The sequence below is a fragment of the Phacochoerus africanus genome, chromosome 12 (genome assembly GCF_016906955.1).
Source record: "Phacochoerus africanus isolate WHEZ1 chromosome 12, ROS_Pafr_v1, whole genome shotgun sequence".
Taxonomy (NCBI): Eukaryota; Metazoa; Chordata; class Mammalia; order Artiodactyla; family Suidae; genus Phacochoerus; species Phacochoerus africanus.
This window is the reverse complement of record NC_062555.1, coordinates 18,766,074-18,782,949: the sequence shown is the minus strand read 5'-3', so window position 1 is coordinate 18,782,949 and position 16,876 is coordinate 18,766,074. Positions and strand designations below refer to the sequence as shown.

At 37.4% G+C, this 16,876-nt stretch overlaps 1 protein-coding gene across 1 annotated transcript in view; it reads right to left on the bottom strand.

The window, feature by feature from the left end:
* The window catches only part of DNAH14 (dynein axonemal heavy chain 14), a 319,091-nt gene that overhangs the window by 166,129 nt on the left and 136,086 nt on the right, over window positions 1-16,876 (bottom strand). The window contains 6 exon segments of the mRNA XM_047754627.1: window positions 302-488; window positions 1,086-1,154; window positions 2,829-2,974; window positions 5,451-5,504; window positions 6,446-6,677; window positions 14,628-14,881. Coding sequence (XP_047610583.1) covers window positions 302-488; window positions 1,086-1,154; window positions 2,829-2,974; window positions 5,451-5,504; window positions 6,446-6,677; window positions 14,628-14,881 — 942 coding nt within the window.

The following is a 16,876-nucleotide window of genomic DNA, read 5'->3' as shown; positions in this document are numbered from 1 at the left end:
TGATGCGCAGTAAAATTTGAGAGCCACTGCTCTAGATGTCTTCAATGTATGGCCAAAGTAGCCTATAATTTAAAATAGATAATTGATGGCTCTCTCCAGATCAGATCTCAAAACCCGGGCTTGGAACTTTGACTAATTTAAATATCGCCTTCCATAAAGTTGGTGCACGGACTTAATCTGCTTTTGGAATTTTAGTTCCATTATTTCCCCCAGGTCATTCCTGGACCCAAACCTGAGAAGCTTCATATAATCATCTTTTTTGAGTAGAGTACAGTACTATTTGAGTACAGCAGTTTGTTACCTGTTGTGAGAGTTGTTTGCTAGCTAGTTTGTAAATGTTAACCAGCTTTCCGGAAAGTAATTTTGCAGATTTGAACCCAACAGAAAAGAGCATCACTTCAGCAATCATCTGATAGTGCGGAGCCATCATTGCCACCGGGCGAAAAAGAGATTTTAAGTTATCTGGGAGTTCTAGTCGACCTTTGTATCTTAAGAGGATAAGAAACACAAAGAATCAAAAAACATCATTTTTCAGTTTTTCGAATGGGAACCACGTTAATATCCCCCCCCCCAAAAAAATGGTAGTTCTCCTGCCTTTCCATGGGACTTTTATCTGAAAACGACTTTTGAAGATGGCTGTTGTCATTCGTTTCATCTCATAGAGCTTCCTAGTTTACGCTCTTTGCTTCTTGCGCTTCCTCCCACAACTTATCTCACATCAGGTCCCTGACTCCCTGGACCATCACAGCACTGCATCAACAGCTAGCTATTGAGCTGCTCAGCCTCCAATCCCTGAAGCCACCAGACTGTCCTCTCCGTAATAAACCACTGATGCTTTCCTTTCTCTCTGGCTATTTATTCATGAAGTGGAAAGTTCCCTTGGGCAAAAGCTCAATGTGGGAGCATCCATATGGACTAAGCAGAGTTGTAGCTGCTTATAAATGGTGTGGTAGTGGAGGGGTTCAGAGGCATGGCAGAGGGCAAATATGAGATATACGGTATCAGCCAACTCCATCTATGCATAAGATTTAAGAAAAGGATTTTTGCTTGTGTCCACTTCTACCACAGATATAAATGATATTTACCCGGGATTCATGGTGACAAATACTGCACAGGACATATTGATACGGATTTCTTTTCCTTCCAGTACAAACCTACAAGACATTACAGTATTCATCGTTAAGAAACCTGCTTTCTCAAGGCCAAAGTACTAAAATGCTTGCAGTTGCCAAGGGGGAATGGGAGGGAGTGGAGGGGGCATGTTGGAGTTTGGGGTTAGTAGATGCAAACTATTGCATTTGGAACAGATAAGCAATGAGATCCTGCTGTATAGCACGGGAACTATATCAAGTCACTTGTGATGGAACATGATGGAGGATAATGTGAGAAAAAGAATATATATATGTGTGTGTGACTGGGTCACTTTGCTGTACAGTAGAAATTGACAGAACACTATAAACCAGCTATAGCAGAAAAAACAAAAATCATTTTTAAAAAAAGAGGAAAAGGGAGTTTGGGAAGCTTCCTAAGGCTGTGTTACAATTAAATCCAAACAGAGCATGCTGGGTAAGACCAAGGCTAAGAGGGAAAAGAAGAGGCTCTTTACGCCCCGTTGTGAGCCCTGCTCGGATTCAGATTTATTTGATCACGTCTGAAGATGTCTGAAGAGCTTGGTGGGGCCTGAAGGAGCACGGTGCCCACCTGAAGGAGCTGACTTTCCCAGAGAAAAGAACCCAAGGAGGCGTAAAGCTTTGCCAGGAGGGCACAGTGGAACAGAGAATGCCCACAGCAGATGGTTCCCACTTTATCACGGAACACAGCCCACCTCCTGGTCCCCGATGAAAAGAGTCGAGGAACACTGTGAAACAGAACCCTTGGTATGGACGGTGTTGTGTTGTCGGGTGGCCCCAGTGGTGAAGAAAATGGAGAGAAATCCTCTAGTGTCTGATGTCACTGACACCTGCTGTCAATGGAGGTGGGCAGGCAGCAGAGGAAGAGCAACTGGGACAGAACCTGAGGAGTCCCTGGACATGAGTGAGTGAGGACAGCTTTGCATGAGCTGAGAGGCGGCAGAGAACTGGGCAAGTGCGGGCTCCTGTGATCCCAGTTATATCCACATACGTGCGAGACGTCATCATGTAGAGATGAAAGCCAGAAGTGAGTACCCATGAGCTTGACTTAGAAATATTAGATTGTAATTGAAATCTACAACCCACAAATCCACTTAGGCCCATCAAGTGAATCACCTAACTTTCTGAATTTATCTGAAGAGAGAAAACAATGTTTGCTTGGATTAGGAAACATTAGTAATCCTAACATACAAATATTGTTATCACAACATTTTGCAATGAAAGTACATTAATTCAGAGTAATAAGGTAACAGGGGGCTTCACGTACATGGTTTGCAGAAGTTTTTTTTTTTTTTTAAATTTATAGAATTACAGAAAAAAAAAAAAGGCTTTAGTTTCTTCAAATGAACTATCACAAGGTGAAAAGGTACTAAGAGATTTTAAATTCAAAAAGAAAAGTAATTTAAACACATTTGCATCATTGTCCTGGGTAGCTGAGGAGGCTGTTCCAAGCTTGGGCAAGAGTCTGGGCAAGACATACCTCCAAATTGGCATGAAAGTTAACTACACATATTTTCATACTATCTGCCAAGTGAAGGAAACATTCAAGTTAAATGCCGTTCCTTTTTGTGTATGCCTAGGAAAACAAAACAACAAAAGAAAAAAAACCCACTAATGGTAGAAAAAAATTAATAATAATTAAACAGTAAATATAGATCAAACTTCCGTTCCAAAGGTATAAATGTATTCAACAAATACCTGACAGAATAGCTGTCTTTTGCTGCCTTAATTGCTAGGAGCTGTGAGGCAATCACAGAGAGAACTTCAACATCAATTCGATTGAATTCGTCGAAACAACACCAAGCTCCTGACGCAACCAGTCCAAAGAAAAATTTCCCCATTATCTTAAAAAACAAAACACCAAAACCTGAAATTATTACATAGGTGAAAATTTTACTGGGATATTAATTTCAGCAAGTTCTTCCCAATTTTACACAAACCAAGCAGATGGCATTCACACGCCCTCCCCTCCAGCATTTTTGAAAGGCCGAAAAACAGCACTTATTTAGACCCTGCCTGTCTCCTGTAAAAGCCTCAACTTGCAGTAGCAGCAGGCTCCCTCTAAGTTCCCACAATTGCGTGCTGGCCACTGCTGCAGTGCTCATGCAGCCAAGCATCAGCGGAAAGAGTTTTCTTGCAGGTGGCTGGAAAGCATCTGAAGGAACAAGCTCCTCTTTCTAGGTCAGGCCAAGACTCAAGGGTTAGTGATGGGTTCCTGGTAATAATGCAGATTACTGAGCTTATTTAAGAGGAGAAGTGGATTCTGGATGTGGCTGCAGTGGGACCAACTAAAGCACACAGCTTCTACTCAGCTTCTCCCATTTACAACGGTGCCGGCCCCAAGGTGGCCAGATCCTCGGCATCCTGGGAGAGACTGAATCTGGACTGAAAGCTGTTGATTTGTCAATGTCATCAGCTGAAACACACAAGCCAAACAAAGCATCTGAGGACTAAATACTGATCAAAGAATGCCCGAACTCAAGAGGGGCTTGTTAGGTGCTATGGAGATGGGAGAGAAGGGGGCCAGGCAGGAGCCCCTCTGGCCCCACAAGCATACAAAAGTTGCTTCCTCCCACTGAGTGCAGGAATCAGATCTTGTCTTTATTTAAAATTTTGCTATTTCATCATGGAGTTGTGGGGTTTTTTTTTTTTTGACATTTATTTTGATTCTTAAAAAAAAACAAAAACAAACAATGCATTAAAATACTGTTTTATCTTGGAGTTCCTGTCATGGCGCAGCAGAAACGAATCCAACTAAGAACCATGAGGTTGCGGGTTTGATCCCTGGCCTCACTCAGTGGGTTAAGGATCTGATGTTGCTGTGAGTTATGGTGTAGGTCACAGACGCAGCTTGGATCCCAGGATGCTGTGGCTTTGGCATAGGCCAGCAGTAACAGCTCTGATTAGACACTTAGCCTGGGAACCTCCATATGCCGCAGGTGTGGCCCTAAAAAAAGACAAAAGACCAAAAAAAAAAAGTTTATCTTGATTACTAAATGTTTTGGTTCCTCCTTAAACTCTGCTTAGCAGGTAAAAGGCCCATTCACCTTACCCTAGCCCCCTCTTGCTGGGCCCCCACAGGAAGGTAATTTACAGGGAGGATATAGAGGCTATTTGGTGTTTTTAAGAACTATAAGTGCTTTTAAGAATTATAATTCAATCAGCCTATATGTTTACTGATCTTTTTAAGGTGACAGGTGACTACACATTGGAAATGCAGGATCCTAGAGGCAATTGATGTGCTTTGAACTACAAATAAAATAACATCAATAAAATGTTATAGTTTTGGGCTAAACTTGCAAAATAAAATGTTTTGAAACTAAGTAAGTCTGTGACAGGCACAGCGGTACATGAAATTTGAATAAATATATTAGAATGTTATGAGATTTGTCTTAGATAATGTGTAACCCAAACAAGGCTGACATTAAAATTGTAATCATCTATACAAACTGACTTAAATTTTTATGTAAATCATAATAGCCTCATTGTTCTTATTACCTTTTCAATAAAGAAATGTTATAGGTTTAGAATTCATAAATTTATATTAGTGAAGCACTACTCTTAAGTTTTTATATATTCATGTTCCATATCAATTTTGTTTGGAAAGATTCCATTGTTGAAAATCTCTGTCTTAAAAAGTAGTTCACGGAGTTCCTGTTGTGGCACAGTGGTTAACGAATCCGGCTAGGAACCACGAGATTGTGGGTTCGATCCCTGGCCTTGCTCAGTGGGTTAATGATCCAGCGTTGCCATGAGCTGTGGTGTAGGTCGCAGATGCGGCTCAGATCCCACGTTGCTGTGGCTCTGGCGTAGGCCGGTGGCTATAGCTCCGATTTGACCCCCAGCCTGGGAACCTCCATATGCTGTGGGAGTGGCCCTAGAAAAGGCAAAAAGACAAAAAAATAAATAAATAAAAAGTAGTTCACATGATGGAAGATAATATGAGAAAAAGGGTATATATATATATGCGTGTGTGTGTGTATATATATATGTACATATATATAAAACTGGGTCACTTTGCATTACAGCAGAAATTGGCAGAACATTGTAAATTAACTATAATAAAAAATTTTAAATACTCACTTCACCTATTAAAAAATTTTAAAAACTAGTTCAGTTGAATGAAAGCAAACTATGTAATATTTTACGTTTCAATTACATTCTGTTTCTCTAAGAACATTCTAAGTTAGTTTAAAAGAATAGCATTTATAGTTCTATTAATACTTAATGTCTAAGATAAGTATTTTTACTGTTTTAACAATGAATTGTTTCTTTTATGCATACAATATTTTTTCCTGAGTATAAATAAATAAACATTACCTTATAATCCAAATCTTCAAAACAGTTGAAGACTACACAATGTTTGCCTAAGGACTGGGAAACAAAAATAATATTTTAATATATTTCTTGAATTATGACACAAAATGCTAATGTAAAACTTCCAGAGTAAAAAAAGTCTTTATTCTTTTAAGAAAACTTTCGCAATATAAAGGTGAATCACATACCAAATTTAGAAAATCACAGAACTCAATACAGTATAAATGCACATATACTTTTATAGTTTAGTTGATTAATACTGGGGATGTTAAGGTCATATTTTTAAATACATCAACAAATAAACTAAGAAAAAACACTTCAGTGATGCTAAAAGCTATACACTTTGCTTTAATCGGTTGCTTCTCTCTCACACACATATACATACACACACACACTGCTATTAGTCACAAAGACTAGGCAAAAGTCTGTGTATAGGGTTCGAAATAAATGAATCACGCCTGTAGGAAAGGGAAAGGGGACAAAACTACCATTCACATGCCAGTTGGTTACTACAGTGATATTTTGAGTAAACACAAAGTGTATGCTGACTTACAGAGATTCCAAGTCCCAGCACACAATAAGCATTCAAAAGTAATTGATGATTTGTATAAATTAATGAATGCGTTGTTTTAAACATCTTAACAACAGGAGTGGTGTCAACTTAAAAATAAAAGAAGAAAGGTGTTTTCATTCTAGATATAGAAACCACTTATTTTGGGGAGTCCCCGTCATGGCTCAGCGGAAACGAACTCGCCTAGTATCCATGAGGACACAGGTGCAACCCCTGGCCTCACTCAGTGGGTTAAGGATCCCGCGCTGCTGTGAGCTGTGGCGCAGGTCGCAGACACGGTTCAGATCCTGCGTTGCTGTGGCTGCGGTGGAGCCCAGCAGCTGCATCTCAGATTCGAGTCCTAGTCCGGGAACTTCCACATGCCACACATGTGGCCCTAAAAGAGCAAAAAAGAAGAAGAAAAAAAGAAAGGAAAGAAACCACTTACCTTTGCTAGATCTTTGACACTCTCAGTTTTTCCTGTACCAGCTGGACCAGCAGGGCAGCCTCCTAGATTCAACTGTAGTGCTCCAGTGAGAGTGAGCCAGCATCTGTCAGTGAGAGGCGTAATAACCAGTCTTGGGGTACAGCCCAAGTACTCGTAGCCATAAGTAAAGCTGGCATCTCCTTGAGAGACATAGCACAACTTTTGTTTTTCATTCCATTTATACTGCAGATGTCTGAAAAGAATATTTTAAATGCTTCTATTATTTGGGCAAAAGTATTTTTAATTTTTTTCACATGTAGAAACCTATTAAGACTAAAACTGGACTACTGATTAAAAAACTCTGAAATCAAAACATTAAAATCAAATGAAAAGAGTGAAGGGTAATTCATCAATTGCTATATTACACGTGAAATATTGGAACTTGAAAGATCAAAAACATAAGCATTCTTCCCTATGAGGAACATGGCCTTGCTGCATTATGCTTCTTTGATATGATGGTCAGCATAAATGGAGGATTTATTCTTAAAAATCACCCTTATGGTCTTTATGGTTTCCATGAGAATGTGATTTAAGACATTACTCATTATAACCATGATCCTTTCTAGGAGGATACTTGAGAGAAATGCTATTCTAAGTATCAAAAAAATTGTACTTGGGTGAAATTGATTGTATTTATGTTAACACTGTGAATTGTAAAGCTAATCATAAACTTTCTCATCCACAAGGCTATGATTTAAATTTGTGACCCATTTGTAGCTTCCTAGTTTTACTGATACATTATTAACATATAACATTGTATTATTTTTAAGATGTTTGACATAATGATTTGATATATGTACATATTGCAAAATGACTACAAAGTAAGTTTAGTTACTATCCATTATCTTACATAGTTATTTTTTTTCTTGTGATGAGATCTTTTAAGGTCTACTCTCTTGGCATTGTTGAAATATACAACAGAGTCATCATGTTATACATTCTACCCCCAGAAATTATTTATCTAATTAACTGGAAGTTTGCACCTTGGACCACCTTCACCAGTCACCTGCACCACCCAACACCCACCTCTGGCAACCCCCAATCTGTTCTCTGTTTCTATGAGTTCTTGTTTTTGTTAGACTTATCTATAACTGAGGTAATACAGCATTTGTGTTTCTCTGACTTATTTAGCATAATGCCATCAAAGTCCATCCATGCTGTAGAAATGCAGGATTTCCTTTTTTATGGCTGAATGATAGTCCACTCTATACATGAACTACATTTTATCTATTCATCAGTTGGACAGATGTCTTAGCTATTGTAAATAATGCTATGACAGCTTTTTGAGAGGGTGATTTGTTTCCTTAGGATAGATGCTCAGAAGTGGAGTTGCTCTGTTGTATAGTAGGTCTATTTTTTATTTAACCAGGAACCTCCATACATTTTCCACAGTAGCTGAACAATTTACATTCCCACTAGAAGGGCACAAGGGTTCCCATTTCTCTATATCTGAACCAACACTTGTTATCTTTTATTTCTTTGATGCTCATAATTCTAACAGGTGTGAGACTGAACCTTATTGTGGTTTTCATTTACATTTCCCTGATAATTAGTGATGCTGATAACTTTTCATGTACCTTGTAGCCATTTGCACGTCTTCTTTGGAAAAATGTCTATGCAGATTCTCTGTCCATTTTTAAGTCACACTTTCTTCGTTTTGCTATTGAGTTGTATGAGTTCTTTATCTACTTCAGATATTAACCTACTATTATATTTGCAGTTTGCAGATATTTTCTTCCATTCAGTAGGTTGCCTTTTTATTGCATTGATGGTTTTCTTTGCTCTGCAGATTTTTAGTGTGATCTAGGCCCACTTGTTATTTTTGCTTTTGTTCCCCATTACTTTTGGTGTGAAATGTGAAAATTATTGCCAAGACCAATGTCAAGTAGCTTACTACGTTTTTCGAAGAGTTTTATGGTTTCAAATCTTACATTCAAGTCTTTAATCCATTTTGAGTTCCACCAGCATTCTTTGCATAAGGCTATCCAGTTTTCCCAACATGATTTACTGAAGAGACTATTCTTGCCTCATTGTACATTCTTGGCTCTTTTATTACAGATTAATTGTCCATGTATGTGGTGGGCTTATTTCTAGGCTCTCTATTACCTTCCATTTATCTGCGTTTCTCTTTTATTTCCAGTTTCATAGTGTTTGGATCACTACAGCTTTGTAACATAGTTTGAAATCAGAAAACATGCTCCAACTTTTTTTTTTTCCTTCCTTTCTTTTTTGGCTGTGCTCATGGCATGTGGAAGCTCTTGGGCCAGGGGTCAAACCTGAGCCACAGCAGTAACAATACCAATCCCCAACTGTTAGGCCACCAGGGAACTCCCTCCAGCTTTGTTCTTTTTTCTCAAGACTGTTTTGGCTATCCAGGGCCTTTTGTAGTTCCATTTATATACTATGATTGCTTGTCTATTTCTGTGAAAAACACCATTGGAATTTTCATAGGAATTACACTGAATCTATAGATCAGTTTGGGTGGTAAGGACATTTTAACAGTATTAATTATTTCAGCACTTGAGTACAGAATATCTTTCCACTTAGTTGTGTTTTAAATTTCTTAGTCTTCAGTATACAAATATTTTACTTCCCGGCTTAAATTTATTCCAAAGTATTTTATTCTTTTTTTTTCCCCCTTTATGGCCACACCTGCTTCATATGGAAGACCCCAGGCTAGGGGTCGAAATGGAGCTACAGCTGCTGGCCTATGCCACAGCCAAAGCAATGCTGGATCTGAACCACATCTGTGACCTACACTGCAACTTGCAGCAATGCTGGATCCTTAAGTCACCAAGCGAGGTGAGGGATTGAACCCACATCCTCATGGACTCTATGTCAAGTTCTTAACCTGCTGAACCACAATGGGAACTCCCAGTATTTTATTCTTTTTGAAGCAATTGTAAATGGGTTTGTTTTCTTAATTTCTATTTGTGAGAGTTCAATGTAAAGGTGTAGAAATGTATATTGGTTTTGCATCCTGCTATCTTTTATTAGTACTAATGGTGTTTTGGTAGAATCTTTAGAGATTTTTATGTATAATATCATGTCACCTGCAAATAGTGTGGTAGCTTCTTTATTACCAGGAATTCATCCATTTCCTTTTTAGGTTGCCAATTTGCTGGTATAAAATTGCTCAGAGTAGTCTCTTACGAGCCTTTGTATTTCTGTGATAAAATTTGTGGTGTCTTCTTTTTCATTTCTGATTTTGAGTTCTTTTTTTTTTCCTGGTTTAATCTAGGCAAAAATTTGTCAATTTTATCTTTTCAAAGATATTATTTTCATTAATAATATTTTCAGCTCTTATTTTTATTAATCTTCTCTATTGTCTTTTTAGTCTCTATTTCATTTAGCTCTGCCCTGATTTTTGTTATTTCCTTCCTACTACTAACTGTGGGCTTTGTTCTTCATTTTCTACTTCCTCAAAGTATAAAGTTAGGTTGTTTATTTGAAGTAAGAAATTTTTCTTGTTCCCTGAGGTAGGCATTTATTGGTATGACCTTCCCTCTTAGAATTGCTTTTGCTGCATACCACAAATTTTGGTATGTTATATTTTCATTTTCATTGTCTTAAGGTATTTTTAAATTTTGAATTCTTTGACCTACCGTTTAATCTCCACATATCTGTAAATTTTCCAGTTTTCTTAGTGTTATTAATCTCTAGTGTCATACCACTGTAGTTAGAAAAGATGTTTGACATAATTTTAGTCTTTTTGAATTTATTAAGACTTGTTTTGTGACTTAACATATATCTATCCCAAAGGATGTTTCACATGCACTTGAGAAGAATGTATATATTCTGTTGCTGTGGGGTGGAATGTTCTGTAAATGTATGCTAAATCTACCTTGTCTAATATGCAGTTTAAGTCCACTGTTTCGTTAGTAATTTTCTGTCTAGATGATCTACATATTGTTGAAGGTGAGGTATTGACATTTACTACAATTTTTGTATTGATGTCTATTTTCTGCCTTCAGGTATGTTTTTACATTATATATTTAGATATTCATATGTTGGATGCATATTTACAAGCATTATATTCCCTTGTTGTATTGACCCCTTTATAATTATATAGTAATCTTCTTTTTCTCTTATGAGAGTCTTTGTCTTAAAGTGTGTTTTGTCTGACATAAGTACCCCAGCTTTCTTTTGGTTTCAATTTGTATGGAACATAGTTTTTCTATTCTTTTGTTTTCACTATGTGTCCTTAAAGTTGAAATGAGTCACATATAGGCAGCATATAGTTGGGTCTCATTTTTTCATTTACTAAGCTACCTCTGTGTCTTTAGGTTAGAGAATTTATTTAGTTCATTTATTTAAAGTAATTATTGATAGGTATGGACTAACTATTGTCATTTTGTTCATTTTTTGGGTCTATTTTGTAATTTATTGTTCTCTTCTCTTTGCTGTCTCTTCCTTTGTGGTTTAATGATTTTTTTTTTATAATGGTATGCTTAAATTCCTTTCTCATCTTTTTTTGGTATCTATTATAAGTTATATATATACATATATAAGTGGCTTATATAATATATATATAAGTGGTTTATGTAAAACATCTTATATTTAAAACAGTCTATTTTAAGCTAACAACTTAAATTCAAATGCACACTAAAGTTTATATTTTTACCCTCCCTTCCACATTGTGTATCTGATGACACAACTTACATTTTTTTATTTTGTGTATCTATTAACAAGTTAATATATTTTTTTATGTTTACCACTTTTGTCTTTTAACCTTCATACTATTTTTATAAGTGATTTACGTACTACATGCAACATTAGAGAATTCCACATTTGGTTATATATTTATCAGGGAGATTTATACTCATGTTTTGTTACTAATTAGCATCCTTTCATCTTAGCTTGAAGACAGTCCTTTAACATTTCTTACAAAGCTATTCTAGTGGTAATACACTCCTTTAATTTTTGCTTGGGAAGAAAACTCTATCTTTCCTTCAATTCTGAAGGACGACTTTGCCACAGAGAATAGCATGGCTGTCAGTTTATTCTTTCAGCACTTTGTATATATCATGCCGCTCCCTAGTAGCCCACAAAGTTGCTGCTGAAAAATCTGCTTATAGTCTTATGGGCATTCCCTTATATTTTTTACCTTACTGCTTTTAAGATTCTCTCCTTGTCCTTATCTTTTGACAATTTAAATATAATGTGTCGATGTATATTCTTTATATTCATCTTTTTTTTTTTGGAATTCTCTGGGCTTCTTAAATCTGGATCTCTCTCTTTTTTTTTTCCCCTCCAGGCTAGTGAAGTTTTCAGCCAGTATTTCTTTGAATAAACTTTCTTTCCCTTTCTCTTCTGGGACCCCTATAATGCAAATATCTGTCCACTTGATAGTTTCCTCTAAGTCCCTTGAGCTATCTTCACCTTTTCTATTCTTGTTTCTTCCTGTTCCTCTGATTGAACTTACTGCTCTGTTTCAGGTTTGCTGATTATTTCTCTACTTCATTTGGTCTGACCCCTTCTATTGAATTTTCAGTTTAGTTATTGTATTTTTAGCTCTATAAATTCTGCCTGATATTTTTTCTTTGTTGAAATGCTCATTTTGTTCATGCATTGTTCTGACCTCAGTGAGCATTTTTATATCCAATATTTGGAAATATTTATCAGGTACATTGCTTATAATCTGTTTCTTTAAGATACATTTCTTTGTTTTATCTTGTTCTTTTGTTTGGAACATATTCCTCTGTTTTTTCATTTACCTTCACTCCCTGTGTTGGTTTCTGCTCCTTAGGTAAAGTCACCACCTCTCCCTGTCTTGACTGAGTGTTCTTGTGTAGGGAAAAAAAGGTAGCATTTGGCCAGTCCTAGCTCTTGGTCATCTCTCAAAACATGTCAACTATCAAAGCCACTATCTTTGTTCTTAGTGTCTCCCAGGAGTTGGGGGTGTGCCAAGACATGGCTCTCCTAAAGGGGAGCATTTTAGTCAGCACCTAGATGTAGGCTGACTGAAAGCTAGATCCTCAGGAAGTAGCTTTTAATAGGCCTCTTTTAGGGAAAGACTGAGATGTATTTTTGTGTCTGTTGCATCTTTGCTGAGCACTAGTAGGATAAGCAGTTAGGAACTGCTTTTTTTTCCCCCCTACAGTATGCTGCTCAATGGACAGAGGAACAGCATGGAGATGGTGCCTCCTGGTGGCCTTCGCAGTCTCTGGAGAGGACTGCCATCAGCCTTTAGATGTGTGTTAAATTAGAATCTTCACCCTCAGAGTGTAGCTTTTAAGATGACGCAAATAGACTTCTTTCAGGAAGGGACTGGAAGATGGGCATTTCTTTTCACTCCCTCAGCAGTGAGCTTGGTGGAATAGCCACTGCTGGTCCTTGCTAACTCCTTCAGATCTCTCTCTTTGTCTGCTAGAGTCTGGTGAGTCTGGTGGACGCAAGCCCAGTTGACTTTCAGAGTTAGCTGTTTTGAGGGCCTATCCTTCGGGTGAATGTCTTAAAAGCTGGGGTGCTGAATGCTGGATCCAAACCTACTGCGCTTCAGGTAGAAGCTGGGAGCTGTGTTTCCTCATGACTATGTATCACTGTGCTGGGGATCAAGAGTACAGTGAGAGTGTGTCCCAGCCTTTCCTGCTTGTATTGATGTGGTTTTTATCTCATTTTACCAGTGTTAGAAGTTGCTCAGTTAGTTTCTTGGTTTTTTTCCAGAATGAATTTTTCTGTGTGTAGCTGTGGATTTGGTGTATCTGTGGGAACGGGTGAGTTCAGGAGCCTCCTACGTTGCTGTCATGGGCGGGACCCGGGTACCCTGGTACGCCTTCTTGACACTCTTTGATGTTCCCATCAGTGCTGACTTAATTCAAAGGAGAAATACCAAATAATGCTTTTGGAAAGAATTTTCCATTTGATATTTTAATAAAACATCAAAGAATCATCATGGAAAAATCATCCCTACACATTTTTAATACTTGTTCTTTTTTTTTTTTTTTTTTTTGCTATTTCTTTGGGCCGCTTTACTGTTCACAGGATATTTATTTATTTTGTCTTTTTTTTTGCAATTTCTTTGGGCCGCTTCCACGGCATATGGAGATTCCCAGGCTAGGGGGCCAATCAGAGCTGTAGCCACTGGCCTACGCCAGAGCCACAGCAACGCGGGATCCGAGCCACGTCTGCAACCTACACCACAGCTCACGGCAACGCCGGATCGTTAACCCACTGAGCAAGGGCAGGGACCGAACCCTCAACCTCATGGTTCCTAGTCGGATTCGTTAACCACTGCGCCACGACGGGAACTCCTAATACTTGTTCTTTTTGATTTTGAATCATACATGGAGGCAGGCACAACATCATCTTAGAATTACCAAAGGTCTTTTTTTCTTAGCACTCTTAGAGCCCATATTTAAAATATGTATTTTTAATTTATTTTCTTTTTGAGATATAATTGACATCATGTAAGTTCAAGGTGGGTGTACAATGTGTTGATTTGATACATTTATATACTGCAATGTCATTGCCATAGTATTGTTAGCTAACACCTTTACCATGTAACATAATTATTAGGCACCAGTTTTCACTTTCGTTTGCCTTACTTCTCTCATTCTACTTTCCATTTATACTGTCATGCAGTATTTTGTACATCCTTATAAACCCTTTAAAATCATTTCTAGAACTAGGCAGATTATAAGGAAATATAAAAATGAGTGAATATTAAAATAAAATTTAAATTAAAAATAAAAATTAAAAAATTATAAACAACCATGCAAGAGAAGCAATTGTTGAAGGAAATGAATTTTTTAAAATTGAAGTATTGTTAACTTTGTTAATTTCAGGTATAGAACATTTTAACTTGATAATTGTACGTAATATACTACATACAAAGTTATAAAATATTGGCTATGTTCCCTGTGCTGTATATTACATTTTTTAAACTTACTGTTTTACACCTAGTAGTTTGCACCTCTTAATCAGTTCAGGGAGACAAAAGAATTTAAAATGAAGGACAGTGGAAAAGAGAAAGAAAAAAGCACAGAAATATGATCCTCAAATCAGTAAAGTTTTCTTAGAATTTCTGTAAATCTCAGCAAATTTAAAACTCAGATTTGACAAAGTTTGAGGTAGAGAATTAATTTAGCTAGAGACATGTGAGAAGTTATTTTACATAGAGTTGCAATTTAGATCTACCTACCTTGTCCACTCAAAATCCTCTGCATTGAAAATACTTTTTAGTAGTAAATCTCTCACTATATCTCTGCAGTGAACATAAAGGGTAAGTAATGCCCCTAGTACAGCTTTTGTTCGAGTGTTACTAGAATCCAGCACTACCAGCTCTGCAACCTCTTCTAGATGATGTATTATACCTGCATGGACTTTTTCCACCTCTTCTTCTGCATGAGAACTCACAAAACTTTTGATACAATCATTGTAAAACATGATCTGGCTCTAAAGAAAATATAAAAATAACATTTGAAGCATAAATTTTATAAATCAAAACAGATATTTGCATGAGGTATAGGTGGAATGTGTATGTTTGTATTTGTACGTGTGTAAAAGAGAAAGCTGACACATCTGTAGGTATTTGAGAGTCAGAGGTTCAATTTTGATTAATGCTTTGTGGGAGGCTTACTCTCCAATAAATGGAAGCATATTTATCACCAACGTTTATACTTTCTAAATCTTGTACTCTTAATCCATCATCACTTAGGATAAGTAATGACCTGGAGACAGGAATAAAGGTATTATAATTTCCAAGATGAAATTGGTGCTGTTTCCTCAGGTGGACTTAGAAATACTGTACCTAGAATATGTTAAATTTGTAAACATGATTTATAAAAACTTAAATATAACTTCGATTATTTGATCCATCTTTTGACACTCTTCCCATACATACCAGAGCCATTTTAAGAAGGCTCCTGGATTAGTGTCAGATTGACCTGGCACTTAATGGAGGGGGATACGTCAGGAGGCTCATAGGTTCCTGCCCTGTAATTAGGTAGACTGTGATGCAGTCACCACGATACTACCTCCTGAAGGAAAAACACTGAAGGGGGACACAATAAATTCATTTGGGGATTATACTGCACTTGAAGCACCTAAGAAGCATGTCACTAGAGCTATGAAGATATAAATAGGGGACTAATTAGCACAGAGATAATATGTAGGGTGGTGACATTTTTTTTTTTCCGAAGCAAGATAAGAGGGTACCGGATGGGAAACTTGAGTATCGGTCAGTGTTTTTGGCTGCATGCCCCAGAAACTAACTCTGACTTTCCTAGAGGATGTTATAGACCCACAAGAGCAGATCAGCAGCTGAGGACGTTAGAGCTGAGGACTGGAGTGGGCAGGAGCGAGAAACTGGGCCAGGCATCAGGAACCATGGTCAAGGTCATGCCACAGAAGAGTCTGGTCAAAAGCCACTGTACTGCCATCCTTGAGATATTTATTCAAGATTCACAGCCTGAGGTGAGAGCATCTAATGGGGTGAGTCTCCTTCCTAGGCTGCCTCGTGTAGGCTGAGGGAGGATCTTGGATCTTGTGAGGTAGACTGTGAACCAGATTTTTGTTTATTTATTGAGATAAATAGAGGGGAGTGAGCAATTACTCTAGCTTAGTTAAATCCATATAGAAACTCTCTTAATGGCTAACGCATATGGACATCTCACTATCCCCATAAGCATCCAGAGACAGCTCCTAGTCATGTTACATATGCAGAAGTACAAGAGGAAGGGAAGCTGTAAATTGCATGCTGGGATGGGAATTAGCAGTAGGTAGGGCAGACGTGAGAAAACAAATGTATGCTCAATGACTGAAGTCTATCATAAAGTATTTCTGCAAAGAGAATCTAGACTGCTTCTAATTGTTAGGCATGTTTGGAAGACCAGAGATTTGGGAAAGACTTCTTAGTAGAGTAGATTTGATTATTTAAATACTACGTAAACCACAGAAATGTGCAATGTGATTTGTTATAATTTTGTTGTCATCATAAGCAAGCTTAAAGAATTCCTCAGCTTAGGATCTGAGAGTATTACAAAGGGGACCAAAGAGATCTGACAATCATAGTATGTGTCTACAAGCCCAAGTTGATGAAGTCTTAACAAAGACTTAAAAATTGAGGTAGGTCAAGATAAAGTAAAATGATGAGATTTAAAAAAAAATTTAATAGAGAACTATGAAGTCAAGCATGCTTTAAAACTACTTGATAATGGTAACTCATGGCAATATGGCTTCTACCTTCATTATTCCGGAACAACTACTGTCTCCAAGGCACGTGGTGACCCTCACAATTGACAGACATGGAGATCTCAGACCTCTCCAGAGCATTTAAAGATGATGACCACTCACTTTTTCTAGAGAAAAATCAAAGAAAAAAGTCCCTCTTTCCTCCCTTAGCTTCTATTATAAACTCTCACAGTTTTCCTTCTTTCTTTTCTTTCTATC